At 41.7% G+C, this 21,267-nt stretch overlaps 1 protein-coding gene across 8 annotated transcripts in view; it reads right to left on the bottom strand.

The window, feature by feature from the left end:
- TTC7A (tetratricopeptide repeat domain 7A) overlaps positions 1–21,267 on the bottom strand; it is a 260,649-nt gene that overhangs the window by 205,727 nt on the left and 33,655 nt on the right. For all 8 annotated transcript variants that reach the window (XM_037895864.2, XM_043543797.1, XM_043543798.1 and 5 more), the window contains 3 exons: positions 5,798–5,876; positions 2,117–2,277; positions 1,618–1,681 (listed from right to left, as the gene is read on the bottom strand). In XM_037895864.2, coding sequence (XP_037751792.1) covers positions 1,618–1,681; positions 2,117–2,277; positions 5,798–5,876 — 304 coding nt within the window. The remainder of the gene's footprint in view (positions 1–1,617; positions 1,682–2,116; positions 2,278–5,797; positions 5,877–21,267) is intronic.

Raw genomic sequence — 21,267 nt, 5'->3', positions numbered from 1 at the left:
CTCTCCCCACCTCCCACAGGGGCCGCAGGGACATGGTGCCAGCTGCTTCCGAAAGCGGCGCAGGGCCAGAGCAGGCAAGCAGGGAGCCTGCTCTGGTCCCGGTGCGCGCCGCTGCCACCCCAGAGCCACTCCAGGTAAGCGGTGCCAGGCCGGAGCCCCGAACCCCTCCTGCACCATGCCCCTGAACCCCCTGCCCTGAGTCCCCTGCTGCACTCCTCCTGCACCCCAACCCCCTGCCCTGAGCCTCCTGCTGCACCCCACACCGCTCCTGCCCTGAGCCGCCTCGTACACCCCGCACCCCTCCTCTTCCCCAACCCCTTGCCCTGAGCCCCTTCCTGCACACCGCACCCCCTCCCACATCCCAACCCCCTACCCCAGCCCTACATTTATGGCCCTGCATGCAATTTCCCCACCCAGATGTGGCCCTCGGGCCAAAAAGTTTGCCTACCCCTGGTTTAGGAAAAGGGTGTCAGAAATCCAATGTGACTATGGTGGACATAAAAGTTCCATTTCACAGAGCTCAGATCCAATCCTGCTAAGCATTTAAGTGCATGCTTTATTTTAAGCACTTTAGTCCCAACGAAGTCAATAAGAGTACTGAGACGCTTAAGGGCTTGGCTGGGTCTGGTCACAGGGTGATCAGGTTCATAGACACAAAAGTTGTGGTAGCAAATTATCATAGATTCCAGTAGGAGCAAATTGGTAATAAAGAAGAGAACGCTGAACCACACAAGACAGTATTTACATTCTCTTACCATTCTTTTCATTCCCAAGTAATTTAAAAATATATGTATACACTTGATGCTTACCTTTGAATTTACCTAAGGTAACTTATTTAATTCTGAATTCTGCATTACTTGTTTATAAACTATTTTCCCTTTAAAAAGGTTGGTTTTTTAAAAAAAGTTCATGTCTGTAGTGTACTTCTCTACAAAGTTGCTCTAGTGCTAACAATTATCAGACGCAATAACCATTATTGCAGCCTTTAATAAATGAAACATTTATTTTACCACTATAGTAAACAGTACAGAAAACCTGCAAAAATTAAAGTTGCCAATTACAATTGCTCCCAAACAGACTAATACACTTCCTTTTTTCACAAAAATGTGTACTTTTAAACAAACACGCCTTGTGCGTCAAAGCACAGCAGATCCCTTATTAATTTCAGTTGCACACTCAACTCCTTTGATGCCTGCAAAATCGTCATTTGTAAACATGAGAAGGCTTGTAAAAAAAGCCAAAACCCAACTCATTTAAATTTGTGAAGAGGAAAAGTTTGTTTTCCCTTCCTAATAATTACCTACAAACTGCATTTCAGCAATATCAGGAGTAGAAACATTATTTTCCAAACCACAATGTGGACAAATCATTCTCTTCTTGAAGGATCCCTCAGCCCTTCACTGAATATCCATTTAATAAGCAATAATAAAAGCTGAGTCATTAAGAGAAGACACAGTTGGTTCCTGCCTTACTACTGACTTATTTATTTCCAGGGTCTGGGAGAGATTCTGTAAACATGGGGATTCTTTGCTGTTTACAAAAACTTCCAGAAGACTTGACACACAAATGCTACATACCCCTTATTGCTGTCATTATTAAATATTCGTTTTGGCTTACCATAGATTCACTGATTAAGAGGAGGAGAAGAGCCTCTTCTATGTTGTCTTGAGGGCAGTACAGGCTGAAAGACAAAAAGTTTTTTATAAACAAGATCAGGAATTAGCCCACCAGTCTCTATTTTTAATGTCACAAGAGGACCAGTAACTTGAAACATCTCATGTATGATTCATTTGCTATATAATACCCTCTTTTTCAGATCCACACAATTAAAAGCTCTAGTGCGTATTCTAAAATGGACTATTTTGACCCACCACTATCTTCATCCCATTCCACAACTGAGACAGCTATTTAGTCAGATATTTTCCATTCATGGGAAATAACTATATACTCCAGATTTAGGTCTGGGTTTTTCATAAGGCATTTTGATTAGAAGTTAAAATAAATAAATAAAAATGAACAAGACTACATGGGTCAGTAGCCACGTTGGCACTGAGGAACACTTCATCCACACTTTTTTCCTCTCAGAGTGGAAACCAAAATAAAGAGCTGTGCTTACTTGTCTCCTGTGTATAGCTGGGGTCTCCGCCGAAGAAGACTGTTAACGTAAGAGTTATCTTCCTTGTTCATGAACTCAGGCAGAGGATCAGATAAGGGGCTCCAGTAACAGTCTTCACTCAAGGAGTGGAGGAGCACTTCGGCTAGCTGTTTGGCTGCTGTCTACAGATTAATAGAAAGCACCAGAAATTATTAAAAAGGCTCTCACATGCAGGGGGCATGTCTTCACGCAGGAAACATAAGTACAAAACACAGTCGGGACCTGACTTTCAGAGGTTCTGAGCATTAACAGTCCAACTGAAGTCACTAGGAGCTGCAGGTGCTCAGCTCCTCTGAAAATCAGGCCCTAGAAGTTTGAATGGTCCATTCTAAAGTGGCAGAGAAAGAGTAAGAGAACTTCTGGAAGAAAGGGACATGTTTCATCAGGCAAGTGAGAAGTGATTCCCCCACGGATATTTCAGGCCCCAGCTACACTCCAAATAGTTGGCTCTAACCACATTCGCAGCTTTCTCTGTCTGAAAAATTCCACCCTTGTCTCAGCCCAGAGGGTAATATTTTGGGTTTTTTTTTTACATTTAAAGGACAATCCCTTCAGCTGTTTGAATTATACAACAGTGAAAGAGAAACAACCTATTCGAGTATTACTACTCTTTTTGCTCCTACATAACTTCAGAACAACAAAAACAAAAACTTTATGCAGGGATGGGAATTGTGACATGTCCTTCCTCGGGCAGTACATGGGATAAAGGAACCTTACGCATCTCCCACCCTCACTCCCACAACGTAAGGGCATGTCACCATCTGGTCCAGGAGATACAATGTTGTGAGCAAGCTGAAGTGAATCGGAGGAACTTTATACTGGCATTTCCTGCCTTTTTGTTCAAATGTATCCAATGCATCCCATTGGTTTTTGCATAGAACATATGCAGATTATAACACATATATGTGTGTACACACACACACACAATATTACATATAAAATACATGGTGGGGAACAACTAGGCCTGCCAACTTAGTATGTTTTGCATATAAGATAAGTATACCTATAAATACTAATATGTCAGTCCTAGTTGCTCCCCACCATGTATTCTAATGTCAAAAATAGTAGGAATGACCTCTCCAACTTCAATCCAGTTTATCTATACCTATGGAAAGTTCCTATTACCAGACTGCCAACAAAACAAAAAACTGTTGATGCTGACTTTTATTGTTTCTTTTTTGACCATCTCATCACACAAGGACATCATCTTGTTAGTTAAGATGCAATAGCAGTAATGTGCAGTGTTTCTTGAAAACTGGAAAGGAAGGTTTCATTTCTATATCCAGATAATGGCAAACTGATTTGAATGGCTGGTATTGGAGAAATACTGCTCCACATAACTCCTTGGAGCCTTTATACTTCCATGCACTGATAAATGATGGAAAGCTATCTGCTAGTAACCAGCCTTTTCTATACTTTTTATAACATGTAAACATGAGCAAAATACCCTACAGTACTGTGACATTAGCCAATATCATTTTATCATCTCAGCATATAATCATTTAGTCAGTTTCACCCTGAGGATCCAACTCTCTGACATTTTTTTCTAAAGCCCTGGGGATAAGAAAAACTGCACTAGTATCAGTAAGATCTCTGCAGCTCTGCATGAAACTATGACCGTGATTGGGATAAAACAGCTCAGAAGAGAGAGGCCCCAAATGCTTGGAGTCTGCTTTGACTGTAATGTACAGTACAGTAACACGGTAAATTAGCTTCACTTTTGTTTTGAATAAGACCAAACAAATCAGAACAATCCAAGTTTCTGATTTATATTATTACTGCCTTTGGCTAAAAAAGCATCATTGTGCTTTGAGTATATTGTCAGCCTACAAGCGAAATATGCTCATGTGTTTAATTTTAGTGTTTCAAAAACTAGTTTAATTAAGTATATTCCTGCCCTAATCCCTGCTCAAGAGCTCATTTTTTTAAAAAAAGTCCAATGGTATAGTGGTACAAACACCTCCTAATCTTCCCCTGTGGATTAATCTCTCCTATGTGGCACAGCTCACCCTGCAGTACACGGAAAGCAGCATCCAAGTACCACTGTGTCAGAGTTTTGGAACAAGAAATGCTTATGCTCATCAGCCCTTCAGCAGAGCAATGTTATGGTTGAGCAATAAAATCCCCCGGAATTCTGATCTTGGTCTGGAAAGTGATGGGACCATTTCAACTGTGTCATTTTTTTAAAAACACCCATTTCCATGCCCAGCACAAAGATAAGCTCCTGAGAGTACGGAATAAGCTAGAAACCACCTGGTGACCTAGAGATCTTGAGCTGACACAGAAGAGACATTGTCAGAATGGACAGAGAAGTTCCAGAATGGCACATATAGGTCATACAGAGGGACCAGACCTGACATGGACTCAAGCAGGAACACACCCAGAACACTTATTGAGTACATGCCCAGTATACTCATTCATTTTAGCCCTGGATTCGTATGGTAGGTGGACACATTCAGATCAGACCACCCTTGGGACCTTGGTATCTCCTGCACCTAAAATCACAGGTAAAAAGCACAGCCACATCTCTTCCTCTGGACTCATTTTGGATCGAATATATGGACAAAGTTGAACCAACACAAGGCCAGTTTAGTCGTCCAGATCTCAGTAACACACAAGACCATGACTTTCCAGGTTTAAGGGTCTTCATCCATGACCAAAAGCCTGGGTAACAGCAGTCTTATTAAGAAGAGGCCAGTTAATCATATATTTGGATGACTACCAGCCACTGCTGGGAGACAAAGCCCTGAACAAGAACAATAGGACAGATCCAAACTTTGACTGACTTATCCACCCCTGAGAAGTGGCCTTTTTTCACCTAGCCATGCTATATGAGTTATGACAAGTACCAGAAAGTCTCCCATTTCAGGACTAGCCACAGGTTAATGATGCACATCAATGATGTCTCTGCTACTTCCCCATGTTCCATATTTTTAATATTACAATTGAAGCACACACAAATATAAACCTACGAATAAACTATCAGCTCCCCCAAGAACAAAACTTCCATAACTTGTGACAGTCTCTGGCCGCTCTCTAACATGCACAGGTAAATTCTGATGTGTCCATTTGTAAGAGGCCCTTGGAAAGACAGCACACAAAAATGGCAATCCCCAAGTATCATCCCCAATTACATTGTTCAACAGAGTGCTTCACAGAGAGAAAATGCGCTGTCTTAAATCTAAAAGCACTGAAAGTTCCAGGAGGGAAAAAGATTAAAAAACAAAGCACTGCTATGTATTAATGTGAAAAAGCATGTGTGCGTCTGAGTGTGAAAGAGAGACAAAGACAGACATTATCAGCTGGATAATCCAGGGATGCCAGAAATACAGGACATATTTTGTTTCATGTTACAATTGCTTTGGTGTGAAAAATAAAATAAAATAAAATAACCTACAAATAAAAAAATACACTGAACAGAACAATGCTTTCAAAAGAGAGGCAGAGAAAATACACACCTGTCCAGATTCAAATGCTTAGGTGCGTCTGTTGGGGTTGTGTGTCACCACAATGTCCAACAAGGGCATCAGTCAGGGGAGGAGCAGGGGAATCTTGTTCCTCAGCAATGATTAAGAAATAAACTATCCAGAAAGCAGATTAAACTGACTTCCCATCTTTAAACCCTTCCATACATTTCCTTACCATTTTGAAGCTCTGAGTAGCTTTTGTTTCCACAGTCCGTAATACTTCTCGCAGGTCCCTCATTCCTTTCACGATGTTTCTAACAGGAAGGCAAAAACAGCATGTTTAAACCAGACTCCTTGTGATGCACATCTGCTATGCAACAAACTGTCTTTTTAAAAGAAGAGAAAATAAAAAGGATAATCTCTCCGAAGTTAGGCTAACGACATAAAGCAAGTCACTCTGAGGCATAGGAAAAACAATGGCACTCTGAATGAAGCAATCTCGTTAGCATGCCTATCCCAGATGGCTTCCTATGAGAAAATCACATTCACATTTGAAGAACAGAGGAGACATTTGGAAGCCTTTCATGGATCATATTGATAAAGCAGATGCTGCTCCTCTTTTTGTGTACACACTGTACTGGTTTGTATTAAACTGAGCTTGCGTGATGTTCTTAAATGACTATTCCTTTTTGGTTATGTTTAAATGTTGTATCACTGAGAGTAGGTAGGGTGAGGGGGTTAGAGCTTGTCTATCCTGGAAACTTTTACTAGTGATTCCAGTAAAATTATACCTCTATAGTTAAATTGCTGTAGTTATACTGGTGTAACTCTCCATGTGAATATGCTGATTCCTGAAGAAGAGTGGCTTTCCCCCTGGTTCCAAAGTGACATAAGTTAAAGAAAAAGGTATATTTACACTGGAGTAAGAGTGATCATGTGGGCAGTTATGCTAGTCTAACTAAAGCAGTTTAAATTCACATTTTAGTTTATATTGGTATAACTTTCCTGTACAGGTAAACCCTACACTCGTTGAAACAAAGAGAAAGAAGAGCTGGGCACCTACAGCAAGACTTTTTCTATGAACATTTCGTTGAATTTTAAAGCTCATTGGCTTCAACTGTGTTCCCGCTCCTTCCCTGTTACGTTCCACAAACATTTTAACAAAGAAGTTTAATGGCAGAAATGTTTGAGGAAACAGCAACATGTTAACATCTATCAAAAGATATTTGTGGGAAACAAATTACATATTTGTAATCATGGGCGTTCACACTAAAAACTTCATTTGAGGAGATGTGCTTGTCCAATGAGGGAACAGAACCACACTGCATGACCTTCTGTCCAATCAATACTAATCATCATATTTCAAATTTCAAATCATGAATTCTCACAATGATCTGCTCATAGACAATTTACAGACAGAAATCATTTTGAACAAATGGAGGTGTAAAAATCACATGCTGCTCAGAGACAATAAAAAAAAGTGAAATATTTTGAGCAAGTTATTTGCTGTGAATTATTCGCTACCCTCTAAACAGAAAATATGGTTTGGGTTTGTCAAGGACAGGAAGCTTCAGGAAGTTTCTAACTCTGGACTTAATCTTGCAATGAGCTCTCCAGATGCAGGAGCAGGACCTTAGTCTGCCTTTTTGAGGGTCAGAGCAAGAATGGAATTCAATAAAATCTTATACTTTTTAAACACTCACGGAGGTAAATCTGACCCAGTATGTGTGAAAGCAGTAAGTGTGCAAAATGACCAAAGATTCTGTTTGGCTGCTTTTTGTTTTACCTCACATCAAATAGCATTCCGCACCCACACCAAAAAATACAACAAAAAGCTTAACAAGCAAATCTCATGATAGGATTGGTGTTTACCAGTCCAGGAAAGCACTCGAGCACACACCTAAGCATATGAGAAGTCCCACTGACTTAACTGGGGTTAGTCTCATGTAAGTATAGGCTTAAGTGATTTCCTTGATCGGGGCGAAGAAAAGTTAACAAAAACAAATTAAAAAAAAGACTAAGCAGTGCTATTTTTGCCTGAGAATGGATGGACGTAGAGATGCGTATTGGAGTTAATGAGCTGACTTGGATTTAGCCACAAAGATGGCAATATTTTACTCCAGAATAGACATTTGAATGGACATTTTAAAGAATGTTTTATGACTATTTGTGAACAATTTAACAAAGAAAAACGTTGAAAAGTTATGGGTGTACTGGGGCTTTGGTGTATTATGGCTTATATTGGATGCCAATGAAGCCCTATTTAATAACACAACACACTTTGGCTAGTGCGATAAACTCAGGACAGACAGCTGCAAGGGCAGTGTAGAAAACAATCCCAGAAGGGTAAAAGGCCCTCCCCTCCCTATCAGCTGAGGAGGGGTGACTACAGGTCAATCAGGTTCGGCTGAGAAGGGGTCACCAGAGATCAATTAGGATCAGCTGAGAGGGAGTTATGTTATACCAATAAAATAAAAACCAGCAGGATCTTATTAAAGGGGAAAAGGCAAAATACCACATTTATTGTGACTATAGAAAGAATCATAGTAAGTAGTTAGTTATAGCTATAACATTCCATTCAATCTCATATTTATTCACACATTCATTCATACAAACACACACACACAGGTTCTGCAAGGTTATCATCATAGTTACTAGCCTTAGAGTTGCTCATGCCAAGCCACTGGCCAGGTGGCCTGGACATGAGGAGGGAGCAGGGCCTTGTCAGATGCACATCTGATGCTCCTGGAAGTTGGTTTGCAGAATCAGACCCCACAGTTCCCACTTTCTAGAGTCCATTTTTATAGGAATTTCTTCCTATGCCAGTCTATGGGAATTGCTTCATCATGCTGTTGCTGAATCAATCAGCAGATAGCACTTTCCTGACGGCTCCGTGCTGCCAGATGTTATCTTGTTCTTTGGTTCTCCCATTCTTGAGGCTGTTGGGTGGATTCCAGTCTGCCCTCCGGGGGTCCTCTGGTTATTTCCACTTGAAGCCTTCTTCAGCCGATGGACACTGGATTCTTAGGCTGGCACCTCCCTGATCATTCAGTTATTATCCACACCAAGCATCCATCCACATACATCCTCTATCTCTATTTTAATCACAATTGTTAATACAACAAAAGGGAGGAGAGTCTCTGGGTGCTGTTTCTGTTGTTACAGAGTATTGCTTTGAGTCTCTCTCTGTGTGAATTGCTTTGAGAACAGACTCTGTACTAACGCAATTAGCAGCTTGCAAGTTTCACACATAGAGGGAGAGAAACAGTACCAAAAACCAAGAGACCTCTTCATTAGTAATACCCTGGAATTTAAACTATGGGGAATCAAACTCATTTGTGATTTTAATACAGAACTTCTTTAATATGATCCAACAGTTACCTGAGGGCAATTAGGATCAGCTGATTCCAACTAAGGGCTGCATGAGACCTTTTTAAACCTTCCCCTGCCAACAACATCACAGTGTGAGAGGGAGCCCAGGTTGGTGGGACAGAGGGCTCAGCAGTCCCACAGTCCAGGCTGCACCTAGGAACCCCATCACAACTGTATCCAATTAAAATTACAGGGCAAATTTAGACAGACAGTACATAATGAACCAAACTGGAATCTGGCCAGGTCACTCAGATCAGAGGTTTTCATTCGTAGAGGTCTTCCACGGAGTACATCAACTCATCTAGATATTTTACTAGTTTTACAACAGGCTACATAAAAAGCACTAGCAAAGACAGCACAAACTAAAATTTCATATGGACAAAATGAGAAAGTAAGCAATTTTTCAGTAATAGTGTGCTGTGACACTTTTGTATTTTTACATCTGATTTTGTAAACAAGTCGTTTTTAAGTGAGGTGAATCTTGGGGTATGCAAGACAAATCAGACTCCAGAAAGGGTACAGTAGTCTGGAAAGGTTGACAACCAATGACCTAGTCAGTGGCTTTCAACCGTTTCAGATTACTGTACCCCTTTAAGGAGTCTGACTTGCCTTGCATGCCCCCAAGTTTCACCTCACTTAAAAACGACTTACTAACAAAATCAGACATAAAAATACACAAGTGTCACAGCACACTACTACTGAAAAATTGCTTAACTTTCTCATTTTTACCATATAATTATAAAATAAATCAACTGGAATATAAATATTGAACTTACATTTCAGTGTACAGTATATAGACCAATATAAACAAGTAATTGTCTGCATGAAATTTTAGTTTATCCTGAGTTCGCTAGTGCTTTTTATGTAGCCTGTTGTAAAACTAGCAAATGTCTAGATGAGTTAATATATCCCCCGGAAGACCTCTGCGTACCCCCAGGGGTACATGTAACAGTGGTTAAGAACTTAGTCCTAGATTAACACCCATCCTGCAGCAAAAAGTGCCATCGGAGTTTTATTGACAGCAAGTCATCAGGATCTCATTTTTACATCTTATTCAGTAGCAGCACATCACAGTTGTCTATAACAGATGGAAGCGTTCACCATGAGATGAGTGCATTACAGAAAACTTCTCATTGTCACTCCTCTTGGGTACAGTTTTACCTGCTTAAACTGTGTGCAGCTGGTGCCTTTTGGAATGACATCTGGCTACAGTATCAGACAGTATCAGCTGTGTACCCCCTAGATTGGGACACTGTAAAAACACTGGCAACAACCACCTAAAAAACAGTCTCAAATATTGGCTGGGTACAGTCCAAGGAGCACAACAAGCTGTAGAACACTGAATAATGAATCAAGCATTTGATGAGAGCAGTGATATTAGGCAATGGCAAGTAGGAAACCAAGTAATGGTTAAAAATAAACCAGAACCTAAAAAAGAAGTATTCAAGATATTAGATCGCAATTCCTAGAGGACAGCTTGCTTACTTACCAGTTTTCATTAGTAGATAAGAACTGGATAAGTTCTTGGAGGATAGGCCCATGAATGGCTATTAGCCAGGATGGGCAGGGATGGTGCCCCTAGCCTCTGTTTGCCAGAAGCTGGAAATGGGTGACAGAGGATGGATCACTTGATGATTACCTGTTCTGTTCCTTCCCTCTGGGGCACCTGGCATTGGCCACTGTTGGAAGACAGGATACTGGGCTAGATGGAACTTTGGTCTGACCCGGTATGGCCGTTCTTATGTTCAGAGCGGGATTTTCAAAAGCACTCAGCACTGACCTAACTCTGCTTCATGGAAGTCAATGGTAAAACTCCCACTGAAGTTCTGTCTACACTATGCTGTGGGATCTGAAACGTCCAAGGCTGAAGCACAATTTGGGGGTAATGTTATAATACAGTTTGAGCCAGTCCACAGAGCAAAATCAAAATGTGTTTCACAATGTTCAAGAACTGCCCCATAGCACCGCGGCTCTGGATAATATACAAAGGACTATACTACAGGACGAATTGGACATGGGTGAGGCCTTTCTTGGGATACAGGATTAGGGAGGTAAATAAATGAGCAGGCTGGAGGCAGAATGGCTGTACTAGGTAAAATAAAGGGGAACATATAGGAAACCATTTACAGTGGACAAGATAAGAAAGGATAAATTAAGCCTCGAACAAAAGATGAGGTAAAGAGTAAGTTGTTCATGGACAGTGTTTGCACAGACAGAGCATGGGACTGTTTCCTACAAAGTGACCAGCCAATCCCAAAATGTGTAATGCAATGTATAGTAAATGCAATGTAATGTGTAAATGCATATAAAGGACGTGGTTTGCTGTGCACCTCTGATGTGTGGTACACCTTAGACCAGTGGTGGCCAACCTGAGCCGGAGAAGGAGCCAGAATTTACCAATGTACATTGCCAAAGAGCAACAGTAATACGTCAGCAGCCCCCCATCAGCTCCCACCACTGCCCCACTCCCAGTGCCTCCCACCCACCAGCAGCCCTGCCAATCAGCACCTCCCCGTCCCTCCCGATCAACTGTTTTGTAGTGTGCAGGAGGCTCTGGGGGGGAAGAGGGGAGGAGCGAGGGCACGGCAGGCTCTGGGGAGGGGTGGAGTAGGGGCAGAGCCTGTGGCAGAGCCTGAGATTGAGCAGTGAGCACCCCCCGGCACACTGGAAAGTTGGCGCCTGTAGCTCCAGCCCCAGAGTCGGTGCCTATACAAGGAGCCGCATATGGCTCCAGAGTCACAGGTTGGCCAACCCTGCCTTAGACCAACCCCCTACACTTGAATCTGATCAACTCAGTGTAGTTTTTCTGTATACCAAATAAAGGAACCTGAATGATGACACCGGAGTCCAACTGAGTTCTTGGGGAACCTACTGGAATAGGTCTCAGGGGAACCCCTATGCAGGAGGTAAAATCTGCTTTTTTCAAAGCTGCACAGTGGATTTGGGTGTCCAATTAGTTGAATCTGGAAAGTCTCAGCGGAAACAGGTTCAGGCGAGGCCCTGCTAGGGATTTTACCAAACCTTCCCAACAGTGCTGCAGCACTAGGGTAGCTCCACCAGTGCTACTACTAACAGTGGGATGCTGGTGTAGACCAGCCAGAGCCACTTTTACCACCATATTATCTGACCCTGTTCAGGGCAGATCATGGTGACACGGTGATAGAAATGCCAGCAGACAGTCTACACTAGCACTTTGACCAATGGAGCTACACTTGTGCTAGAACAGTGGTGGAGCTTCACAGAAACTGCAGTGCAGACAAGGCCCAACAGGCTACTTCCCTTGCGTAGCCAGCAACCTCGTTTGTGAACACTGGGACACCATGACTGTAACGATGCTCCATGTTTGATTTTAGCTAAGTCTGAACACGGTTTATGATACAATTAAAATGATAACAACACCTTACACTTTCGTAGCATCTCCCACCAAGGATCCCAAAGCACTTTAAACACACTCATGAATTTACCCTGACAGCACCCCTGTGACGTAGGGAAGTATTATTGCCAGTGTTCAAATGGGGAAACTGAAGTAGAGAGATTAAGTGACTTGCCCAAGTCTGTGGCAGACGCAGAAATTGACATCATGTTTTCTAAGTTCTAGTTCTATGACTTAACCACTAGACCAACACTAATCACAAACAAGTGTGGAGCAGAGCTAAATGAAGAATGGATTTTTAAGTTCACTAGTCATTCTGAAAAAAAAAACTGAAATCTTTTTTTGGGGGGGGTCAACTGAAAATGATTTTTTTTTAAATGTTCAGTGAATCAAGAAGTATAAAAAATAAAATTTGACTTGGGCAGAAACTAAACATTTTATTTTGACCTGATTCTTTTCTTTTCCATTTAAATTTTGAGCATTTTGACAAAAGCCAAGGAGGACTAGATTTACATATAGCGCCGTGAGGGAGACAAGGAAGAAAAGAGCATGAGGCATTGCCTTATAAACTTTTAGCCCAGTGGCTAGGGTAGTCTCTGGGGTTGTGGGAGACCCAGGGTCAATTCCTCCTTCTGCCTAGTGTGAAGAAGGGATTTGAATTTGGGTCCCCCACATTATAGAAAAGTGTCCTATTCACTGGGCTATGGGTTATTCTGCTGGGGGTCTCCCTGTCTCTCCTGTTGAGGCTGTTGCACTTTTTATAAATAAGTGAACAGTCACTGGAGCAGGGACTTGAACTTCAGTCTACCACATCTTCGGTGGGTGCCCTAACTACCAGACTACAGAGCCATTCTCAGGCTCTTTCCCTGGTCCAATTACTATTCATTGTCATTATGAATGACTCCCATTGACCTCAATGGGCTTTGGGCCAGGCTTTAGGAAATAATGTCACTGAAGAGCCTAAGCATGTTTACTGTGAAAAGACGGCAATGTGATCACAACAGCATAATGCAAAAATGTTGCTTGTTTTCATTCCTATTAATGAGCCTTGTTTTCAGTACCCCATTGGTTTCAATAGGAAGTTAGTCTGTGTAAGGAGCTTTGAAAAAGATCCAGTGGGGACTTGGAGAAAAAAGTTAAAATGGGGGATATACAGGTGAAAAGTCCTGTTTTAAAGGAAACTAGCACATTTTCATGTTTGTTCTCCTGGGCAGCAAGATGTAGAATTATAAATCCCTGCTCCAAAGGGAGCTGAGCTGTTGTAACACATGCAGGGGCCAGGGAAAGCATTCTGAAGTGAGGCTGCTTCTTAAAACTGTTTTGTTGTGTAGAATCCTCTCTTAAGTTGTACACAAACCTTTGAAATCTTGCATCAAGGTTCTTTCTTAATATGAACATTCATCTACCACTGTATCCACATTGGACCCACTGCAGTTACGCTTTCAATGTAGAAATCACTGGAGTTACTCATGGAGTAAAGCAATGCGAGTCAGAGCAGCAGAATCATGCCCTTAAAATAAAATGTCTTTGAATTTTATAAATGATTCAGCAAAGGAACTTGGACTTACAAATACCCCCAAGGGCCCAAAAAGTCCCGGGCAGTGCTAGTCCAATTCAAAGGGGAGTCATGAAAAAGACAACATTTGAAAACTTCCCAGTTTAGTTCTGTGTTAAGTTTCAGACCTTGACACCTACACTGGTCAATAACAGGTGGACTTAAATACAACAACCATAAAACAACCACAAAGAAAAAAGCTACTTAGATCTGCTCAGAAATGAGTGTAACAAGAACAACTCAGGACATGATTTGTTAGTCCCATTCTCCTATTCCCCTTTTGTCTCGATTGGTCTGTTTTAAGAGTCAGTCCTGAAAAGATTTACTAGAGGGTGCAGCCATGAATTATAGACCTCAAACCCTCATCCCACTTAAGAATCCACTAGTGTGCATTCATGCTAAGGCCTAGTGAACTCACTGAGACTCTGCATAAGTGCAGGAGTCAGCTCCAGCACATTCTGATGCAGGATCAAGGCCTCAGACTGTAAATGATTTAGGGCAGGAACAGTGCTTATATGTCTTTAAAAGCACCATTCACATATACGGTGCTATATAACAATATTAATAATGAAGAAGAATGCACAGCATTGTACCAAATTTCAGATTGATTTCTATTTGTAATACTTTTTTTTTAATCTGTTCAACAACAGTGGGAATGCTGTTTAAACAAAGGAGAAAGCCAAACAACAAGGCACTGTGAATGAGATCCACTACTGTACTTCTAAGCTGTTATTCATTATTTTGTTGAATTTGTGAGAAAACAGGTCTGACCCTTTCCTTTGAAGAGAGAGCTAGCTATATATTTTAAATGCTGTATTTACTTAGTTATAAACAGAGAGCATATTCTCACATCTAGCCAACTGCTTCAGACTACTACATCATGCCACAATCTTTCTCTTAAATTCTTAAAAACATGCATCCTATTTCAAGTTCTGAAGAATGTTCCTGGGGTGGAAGAAATGTGTAGTTAACAATAATACTTATACAGTGCCATACCTGAGACAAGCTTAAAATTTTTAAAATTAAAAGCAAAAGATCTTGAATGAGAGGTAAAGTGACCTATCACTGGATAGTCTTCTCCTACATTTAGCATTATATTATAAGTCTTCTCAGAAAGGCTTGATTGTAGATAAGTGTTTAAAAAAAGAATTGGGAGATGGGATTAAATCCAGCTTTCAGTTGGCTAATTCATAGAATCATAGAAGATTAGGATTGGAAGAGACCTCAGGAGGTCATCTAGTCTAATCCCCTGCTCAAAGCAGGACCAACACCAACCAAATAATCCCAGCCAGGGCTTTGTCAAGTCGGGCCTTAAAAACCTCTAAGGATGGAGATTCCACCACCTCCCTAGATAACCTATTTCAGTGCTTCACCCCCCTTCTAGTGAAATAGTGTTTCCTGATATCCAACCTAGACCTGCCCCACTGAGACCATTGCTTCTTGTTCTGTCATCTGCCCCCACTGAGAACAGCCTAGCTCCATCTTCTTTGGAACCCCCCTTCACGTAGTTGAAGGCTGCTATCAAATCCCCCTACACTCTTCTCTTCTGCAGACTAAATAACCACAGTTCCCTCAGCCTCTCCTTGTAAGTCAGGTGCCCCAGCCTGCTAATCATTTTCGTTGCCCTCCGCTGGATTCTCTCCAATTTGTCCACATCCCTTCTGTAGTGGGGGGACCAAAACTGGATGCAGTACTCCAGGTGTGGCCTCACCAGTGCTGAATAGAGGGGAATAATGTCTTCCCTCGATCTGCTGGCAATGTTCCTACTAATACAGCCCAATATGCTGTTGGCCTGCTTGGCAACAAGGGCGCACTGCTGACTCATATCCAGCTTCTCGTCCACTGTAATCCCCAGGTCCTTTTCTGCAGAACTGCTGCTTACCCAGTCGGTTCCCAGCCTGTAGCAGTGCATGGGATTCTTCCGTCCTAAGTGCAAGACTCTGCACTTGTCCTTGTTGAACCTGATCAGATTTCTTTCGACCCAATCCTCCAATTTGTCTAGGTCACTCTGGACTCTATCTCTACCCTCCAGTATATCTACCTCTCCTGCCAGCTTAGTGTCATCCGCGAACTTGCTGAGGGTGCAATCCATCCCATCATCCAGATCATTAATAAAGATGTTGAACAAAACCAGCACCAGCACAGACCCCCTGGGACACTCCGCTTGATACTGGCTGCCAACTAGACATTGAGCCATTGATCACTACCCGCTGAGCCTGACAATCTAGCCAGCTTTCTATCCACCTTATAGTCCATTCATCCAATCCATACTTTTTTAACTTGCTGGCAAAAATACTGTGGGAGACCGTATCAAAAGCTTTGCTAAAGTCAAGATATATCACATCCTCCGCTTTCCCCATATCCACAGAGCCAGTTATCTCATCATAGAAGGCAATCAGATTGGTCAGGCATGACTTTCCCTTGGTGAATCTATGCTGACTGTTCCTGATCACCTTCCTCTCCTCCAAGTGCTTCAAAATGGATTCCTTGAGGACCTGCTCCATGATTTTGCTGGGGACTGAAGTGACACTGACCGGTCTGTAGTTCCCTGGGTTCTCCTTGTTCCCTTTTTAAAATATGGACACTATATTTGCCTTTTTCCAATCATCCAGGACCTCCCCCAATCGCCACAAGTTTTCTAAGATAATGGCCAATGGCTCTGCAAGCACATCAGCCAACTCCCTCAGCACCCTTGGATGCATTAGATCTGGACCCATGGACTTGTGCATGTCCAGCTTTTCTAAATAGTCCTTAACCTGTTCTTTCACCACTGAGGGCTGCTCACCTCCTCCCCATAATGGTCTGCCCAGTGCAGCAGTCTGGGAGCTGACCTGGTCTGTGAAGACCGAAGTAAAAAAAGCATTGAGTACTTCAGCTTTTTCCACATCCACATCTGTCACTAGGCTGCCTCCCCCATTCATTAAGGGGCCCACACTTTCCCTGACCTTCTTCTTGTTGCTAACATACCTGTAGAAACCCTTCTTGTTACCCTTCACATCTCTTGCTAGCTGCAACACCAGTTGTGCTTTGGCCTTCCTGATTACACCCCTGCATTCTCTAGCAATATTTTTATACTCCTCCCTAGTCATCTGTCCAAATTTCCAGTTCTTGTAAGCTTCCTTTTTAAGTTTAAGCTCACAGAAGATTTAACTGTTAAGGCAAGCTGGTCGCCTGATATATTTGTTATTCTTTCTGCACATCAGGATGGTTTGTTCCTGCGCCCTCAATAAGGTTTCTTTAAAATACAGCTAGCTCTCCTTCAGTGGTTCTCAACCATTTCCGCACCTGGACCACATCTAGCTTGCACCTCCCCTTCCGGTTTAGCAATATGGGTAGAGTAGGGTGATCAAAATCTGTTTGGAATCTCAAGCTGAGAGCTCCTGGCCCTAATCGATGATAAAAACTGACTGGTTCCTGGGAACAGGATATTTCCTCTAGGAGAATTCAGTGGATTCTCTAGGAAAATTCAAAATATTTCTCCTTTTATATGAGGGAGAAGATAAACATACATAAGAACGGCCATACTGGGTCAGACCAAAGGTCCATCTAGCCCAGTATCCTGTCTTCTGACAGTGGCCAATGCCAGGTGGCCCAGAGGGAATGAACAGAACAGGTAATCACCAAGTAATCCATCCTCTGTCGCCCATTCCCAGCTTCTGGCAAACAGAGGCTAGGGACACCATTGATGGACCTATCCTTGATGAACTCATTTAGTTCTTTTTTGAACCCTGTTATAGTCTTGGCCTTCACAACATCCTCTGGCAAGGAGTGCACAACTAGGAAAGTTATGACCATTAAAAGAAATGTGTGCAGTGTTTAGTGCCAGGGTTTAACAGCAACTGAAGCTTGTATTTGGCACTGAGCAGCACCGGAGAGGTATTAAAAGCTATACAATTTGTTGTGACACAAAGGCACAACAGGACAAAAGAACCCTAGTCGGAAGGAGAGTGGGTCATGTTCTTGCTCGAATGGCTGCTGCGGCTGCTTCAGAGAGAACCTTCCATGGGATTGTGAAGAATAAAGGAGCACACGTAGAACAGTGTGATCGGGCACTCTGTGAGACAGCCAGGAATAATGTCAAAAAGAGCAGTTATGGAGCCAAGTGAGCACTACCATATATTTAAGTAAGCCATTTGGGTCTTAGAATCAGTGAGATGAAATGGTCTAGATTACACCCTCTCCCCACTCTCCCATTGACTGTGTTTATATATTACGCACGCAAATGCACAGAGTGGTGGATCCTCAATTATCTTGCATTAGCCATCTACAGAAATGTGACCATTCAGAAACAAAACCTCTCGAAGGATGGATGACAGCAGAGTTGAGAAAACCACAGGTTGATGCTGGAAAGAGTGGCTTGAGGAAGGGGTAATACCCGCTTCAGACGGGAAAAGGTGTGGGCTGCTCAGTGATAAGGAATATCCTCGATGAAAAGCAGCAGTGCAGCCCACATCTATACACGGTTTCGATTGTGGGTGACATTTTCAAAAGGACTTAAGTGGCTTAGGAACCTAAGTCCCACTTTCAAAAACAACTTAGGCACTTGAGATTTAAGCTCACGTCACTTTCAGGGGTTTTCAAAAATTTTTACCCTGAAAGCTTTTCTGGGCAGGCACCTTGGCCAAAGTTTTACAAAGCATCTAGTGCTTTTGGGTGCCTCTATTTTCGGATGCCAACTTGAGTCATCTTAAAGGAGTCTAATTTTCACAAAGCATTTAACATCCACTTCTATAAGTCAGGCCCTTTTAAGAGGTCTTAAATTGGACATCCAAAAATGGAGGCATCCAAAATCACTAGTCACTTTGGAAAATCCTGTCCCTTCTCTTTTTATTTGTCTGCAAAACACCTAGCACACTTCTGGTGCTACATAAATAACATCATAATAATAAATCATTAAGATGAGAACAGGACTCAGGAGAGGTCTCTATGCCCTGTGGAAATATTTATAGTTTTGATTGCAAATCCTGCACATTAGCATAAAGAAACCATTCATGTGTAATAAGCTAAACTAAAAGCCAGTCTTACTATGATCCTTATCTCCATGCACATATTTCCCTAAAAAAGTAAATAGTCTTTCTCACTAACATCTGCACAACAGGCTGCTTCCCACACTGAGGCAGCACCTGCCTGGTTGTACTTTGCATTAGCAGAATATCAATGATGCTTACTGAAATAATACAAGAAAGCTCTTTTGTGACTCAGAAGGGCAGACAACTGCAAGAGATTTTCCTTCACTGATACAATATTTTAATTAAATGCACACCAAGAACACAGGGGCTCCCCACAGCTGCAGGCCTTGCTGGTCACTACAGCTGGCTCTTTAACATCTGAAAGGGAGAATGGATCTTTGCTTTGTTAGTTACAGGCTCGCCTTTCACTGTACATCTTAGGAGAGAGGGCTCTCCTGGCCATAATGTGGCATGTTGCCAATGTGAGCAAACAGAGGCAGAAGAACAATGTGCATATCCTCAATTCAGCTGTCTGGCTAGACATTAGACAGCTCTGCTAATTAGAATCAAACGCTCGTGATTCCATAGTATGCATGTGCCAGAGGGAAATGACATCCTGCCATATAGGGCTCTTTGGGTTTGTGTCTTTCTGGGCTGATTTCCTAATTCCACCATGCTGAATGCAACACATAGAATTTCTTTGAGGCATGCAACATCAGGTGGAGAGACAGGGGGTTATATAATATATACACATCTGACAAAGCCTCTTCTCCCTTCTTTTTTAATTTACCCCATGAGCGTGTTGAGAGTTCTGCTTATGCCCTCCTGTGGTAAAAAAATGAAATTATTAATACTAGCCATGGGTAAATGAGCTATGGATTCTAATACAATTTTTTTCCCCCACTAGTCCTTTAACTTCTTGGCTTTAATTCCTGATTTGCACTGGTATAAGTGAGAGGGGAATCAGACTGTGTGTGTTTATTACTGTTCTGACCCTGGGGTTTTATGGTAAAGATTAATCAATCCTTTTATATGGAAGCAAATGCAAAAGGTGTCTTCCTGCTCTAACAGTAGTTCAGCTGATGGACAATGTGATTTTTAACTATAAGTGAATTTTGACTTCAGAATTAATTTTTAAAAAGGCAGCCATTAAAATTAACTAGGGAGTCAAAATTAATACCCAAAGCAACCCAATGGGTACTCTTTACTAACAAGGAATACTTAAGGCTGAATTTAAAATGTCACTGAATATTATGAACATGAGAGTTCCGTATTAAATGATATTTAGTTGACCCCAATGCAGTATATTCAAAATGTGATTGTTTTATGCTCTTGATAGCAAGATCAAGTGTGAAAAACTTTTGGCCATAAAACATTAAACCAATTTTTTTATCTATTGTAAAAACAGCAACAGGCTAGAACATCAGCATATTTGATGCACATGAAAGATAACTGAAAAGGAAGTAAACCTTAAGCAGACTGCAAACAGTATGTCACATCTGAAAGACATGTAACCTCTCATCTGTTATTTGGGTATCAAGGAATTATCCGAAACACTTCTATTTCTCTGTCGTCTTAGTGTATACGCAAAGTTTTACTGGTTTAACTAATGGTGTGATTTTATTCTGATTTAGTTCAATAGGTGCAACTTTGCGTGTGGACACTCACAGGCCATGTCTACACTAGCAGCACTTTACTAGTATAATAATAATGGGAAAACTATACCAGCAAGGAGCTCCAAGGGTAGACGTAGCTTTACCATCACAGTTGTAATGCGTATCAGTATAATTTAAAATCACCTTCCAGGGACTAAACAAGCTATTTCAGTAAAAGTAGAGTTTTGCTAATATATCTATATCTACGCTTGGGGCTTCAGCTGGCATGACTCTGTCATCCAGAGATAATACCTCTTCACAGCCCTGATCAACATAGCTGTGCTGGCAGAAGTCTGTAGCGTACCCTGGGCCTTATTTTGGTTCAAGCCTGATTTAAATTGGGTTCAGCTTGAATCTGTAAAATTTCAGGTGCAAATCGTGGGTAGACAGGCCCTTAATCATGGCTAAACTTGAAAAAACAACACTGAGAACATTCAATTTCAGAGAAACATTTAAAACTATGCTCATAAACAACAGAGCTAGCTAAAAATCCCATGTATTTTCCACACATACAAAAAAAATGAAAACAAAATGAAAATTGTTTGTTTAGTTCAAATTTTTGGGGTGGAATTTTCCAGTTTTTTAATGTTTTCCTCCCCCTCCCGGTTCTTTCCCCTCCACCCCCAGAGAGGTTTTACAAGTGGATAAACAAAAAAGGGGAGAGAAGGAGGGAGGAACCCCAAAAATGAAAAATTTTCATTTTTGATTTTTAAAAACTGGAAAATTCTGACCAAAGTGAAAAGAAAAGGAGTACTTGTGGCACCTTAGAGACTAAAAAAATTTATTTGAGGATAAGCTTTC

Source organism: Chelonia mydas, chromosome 3 (assembly GCF_015237465.2).
Source record: "Chelonia mydas isolate rCheMyd1 chromosome 3, rCheMyd1.pri.v2, whole genome shotgun sequence".
Taxonomy (NCBI): domain Eukaryota; kingdom Metazoa; phylum Chordata; order Testudines; family Cheloniidae; genus Chelonia; species Chelonia mydas.
This window is presented reverse-complemented; position numbering and strand designations above follow the sequence as displayed.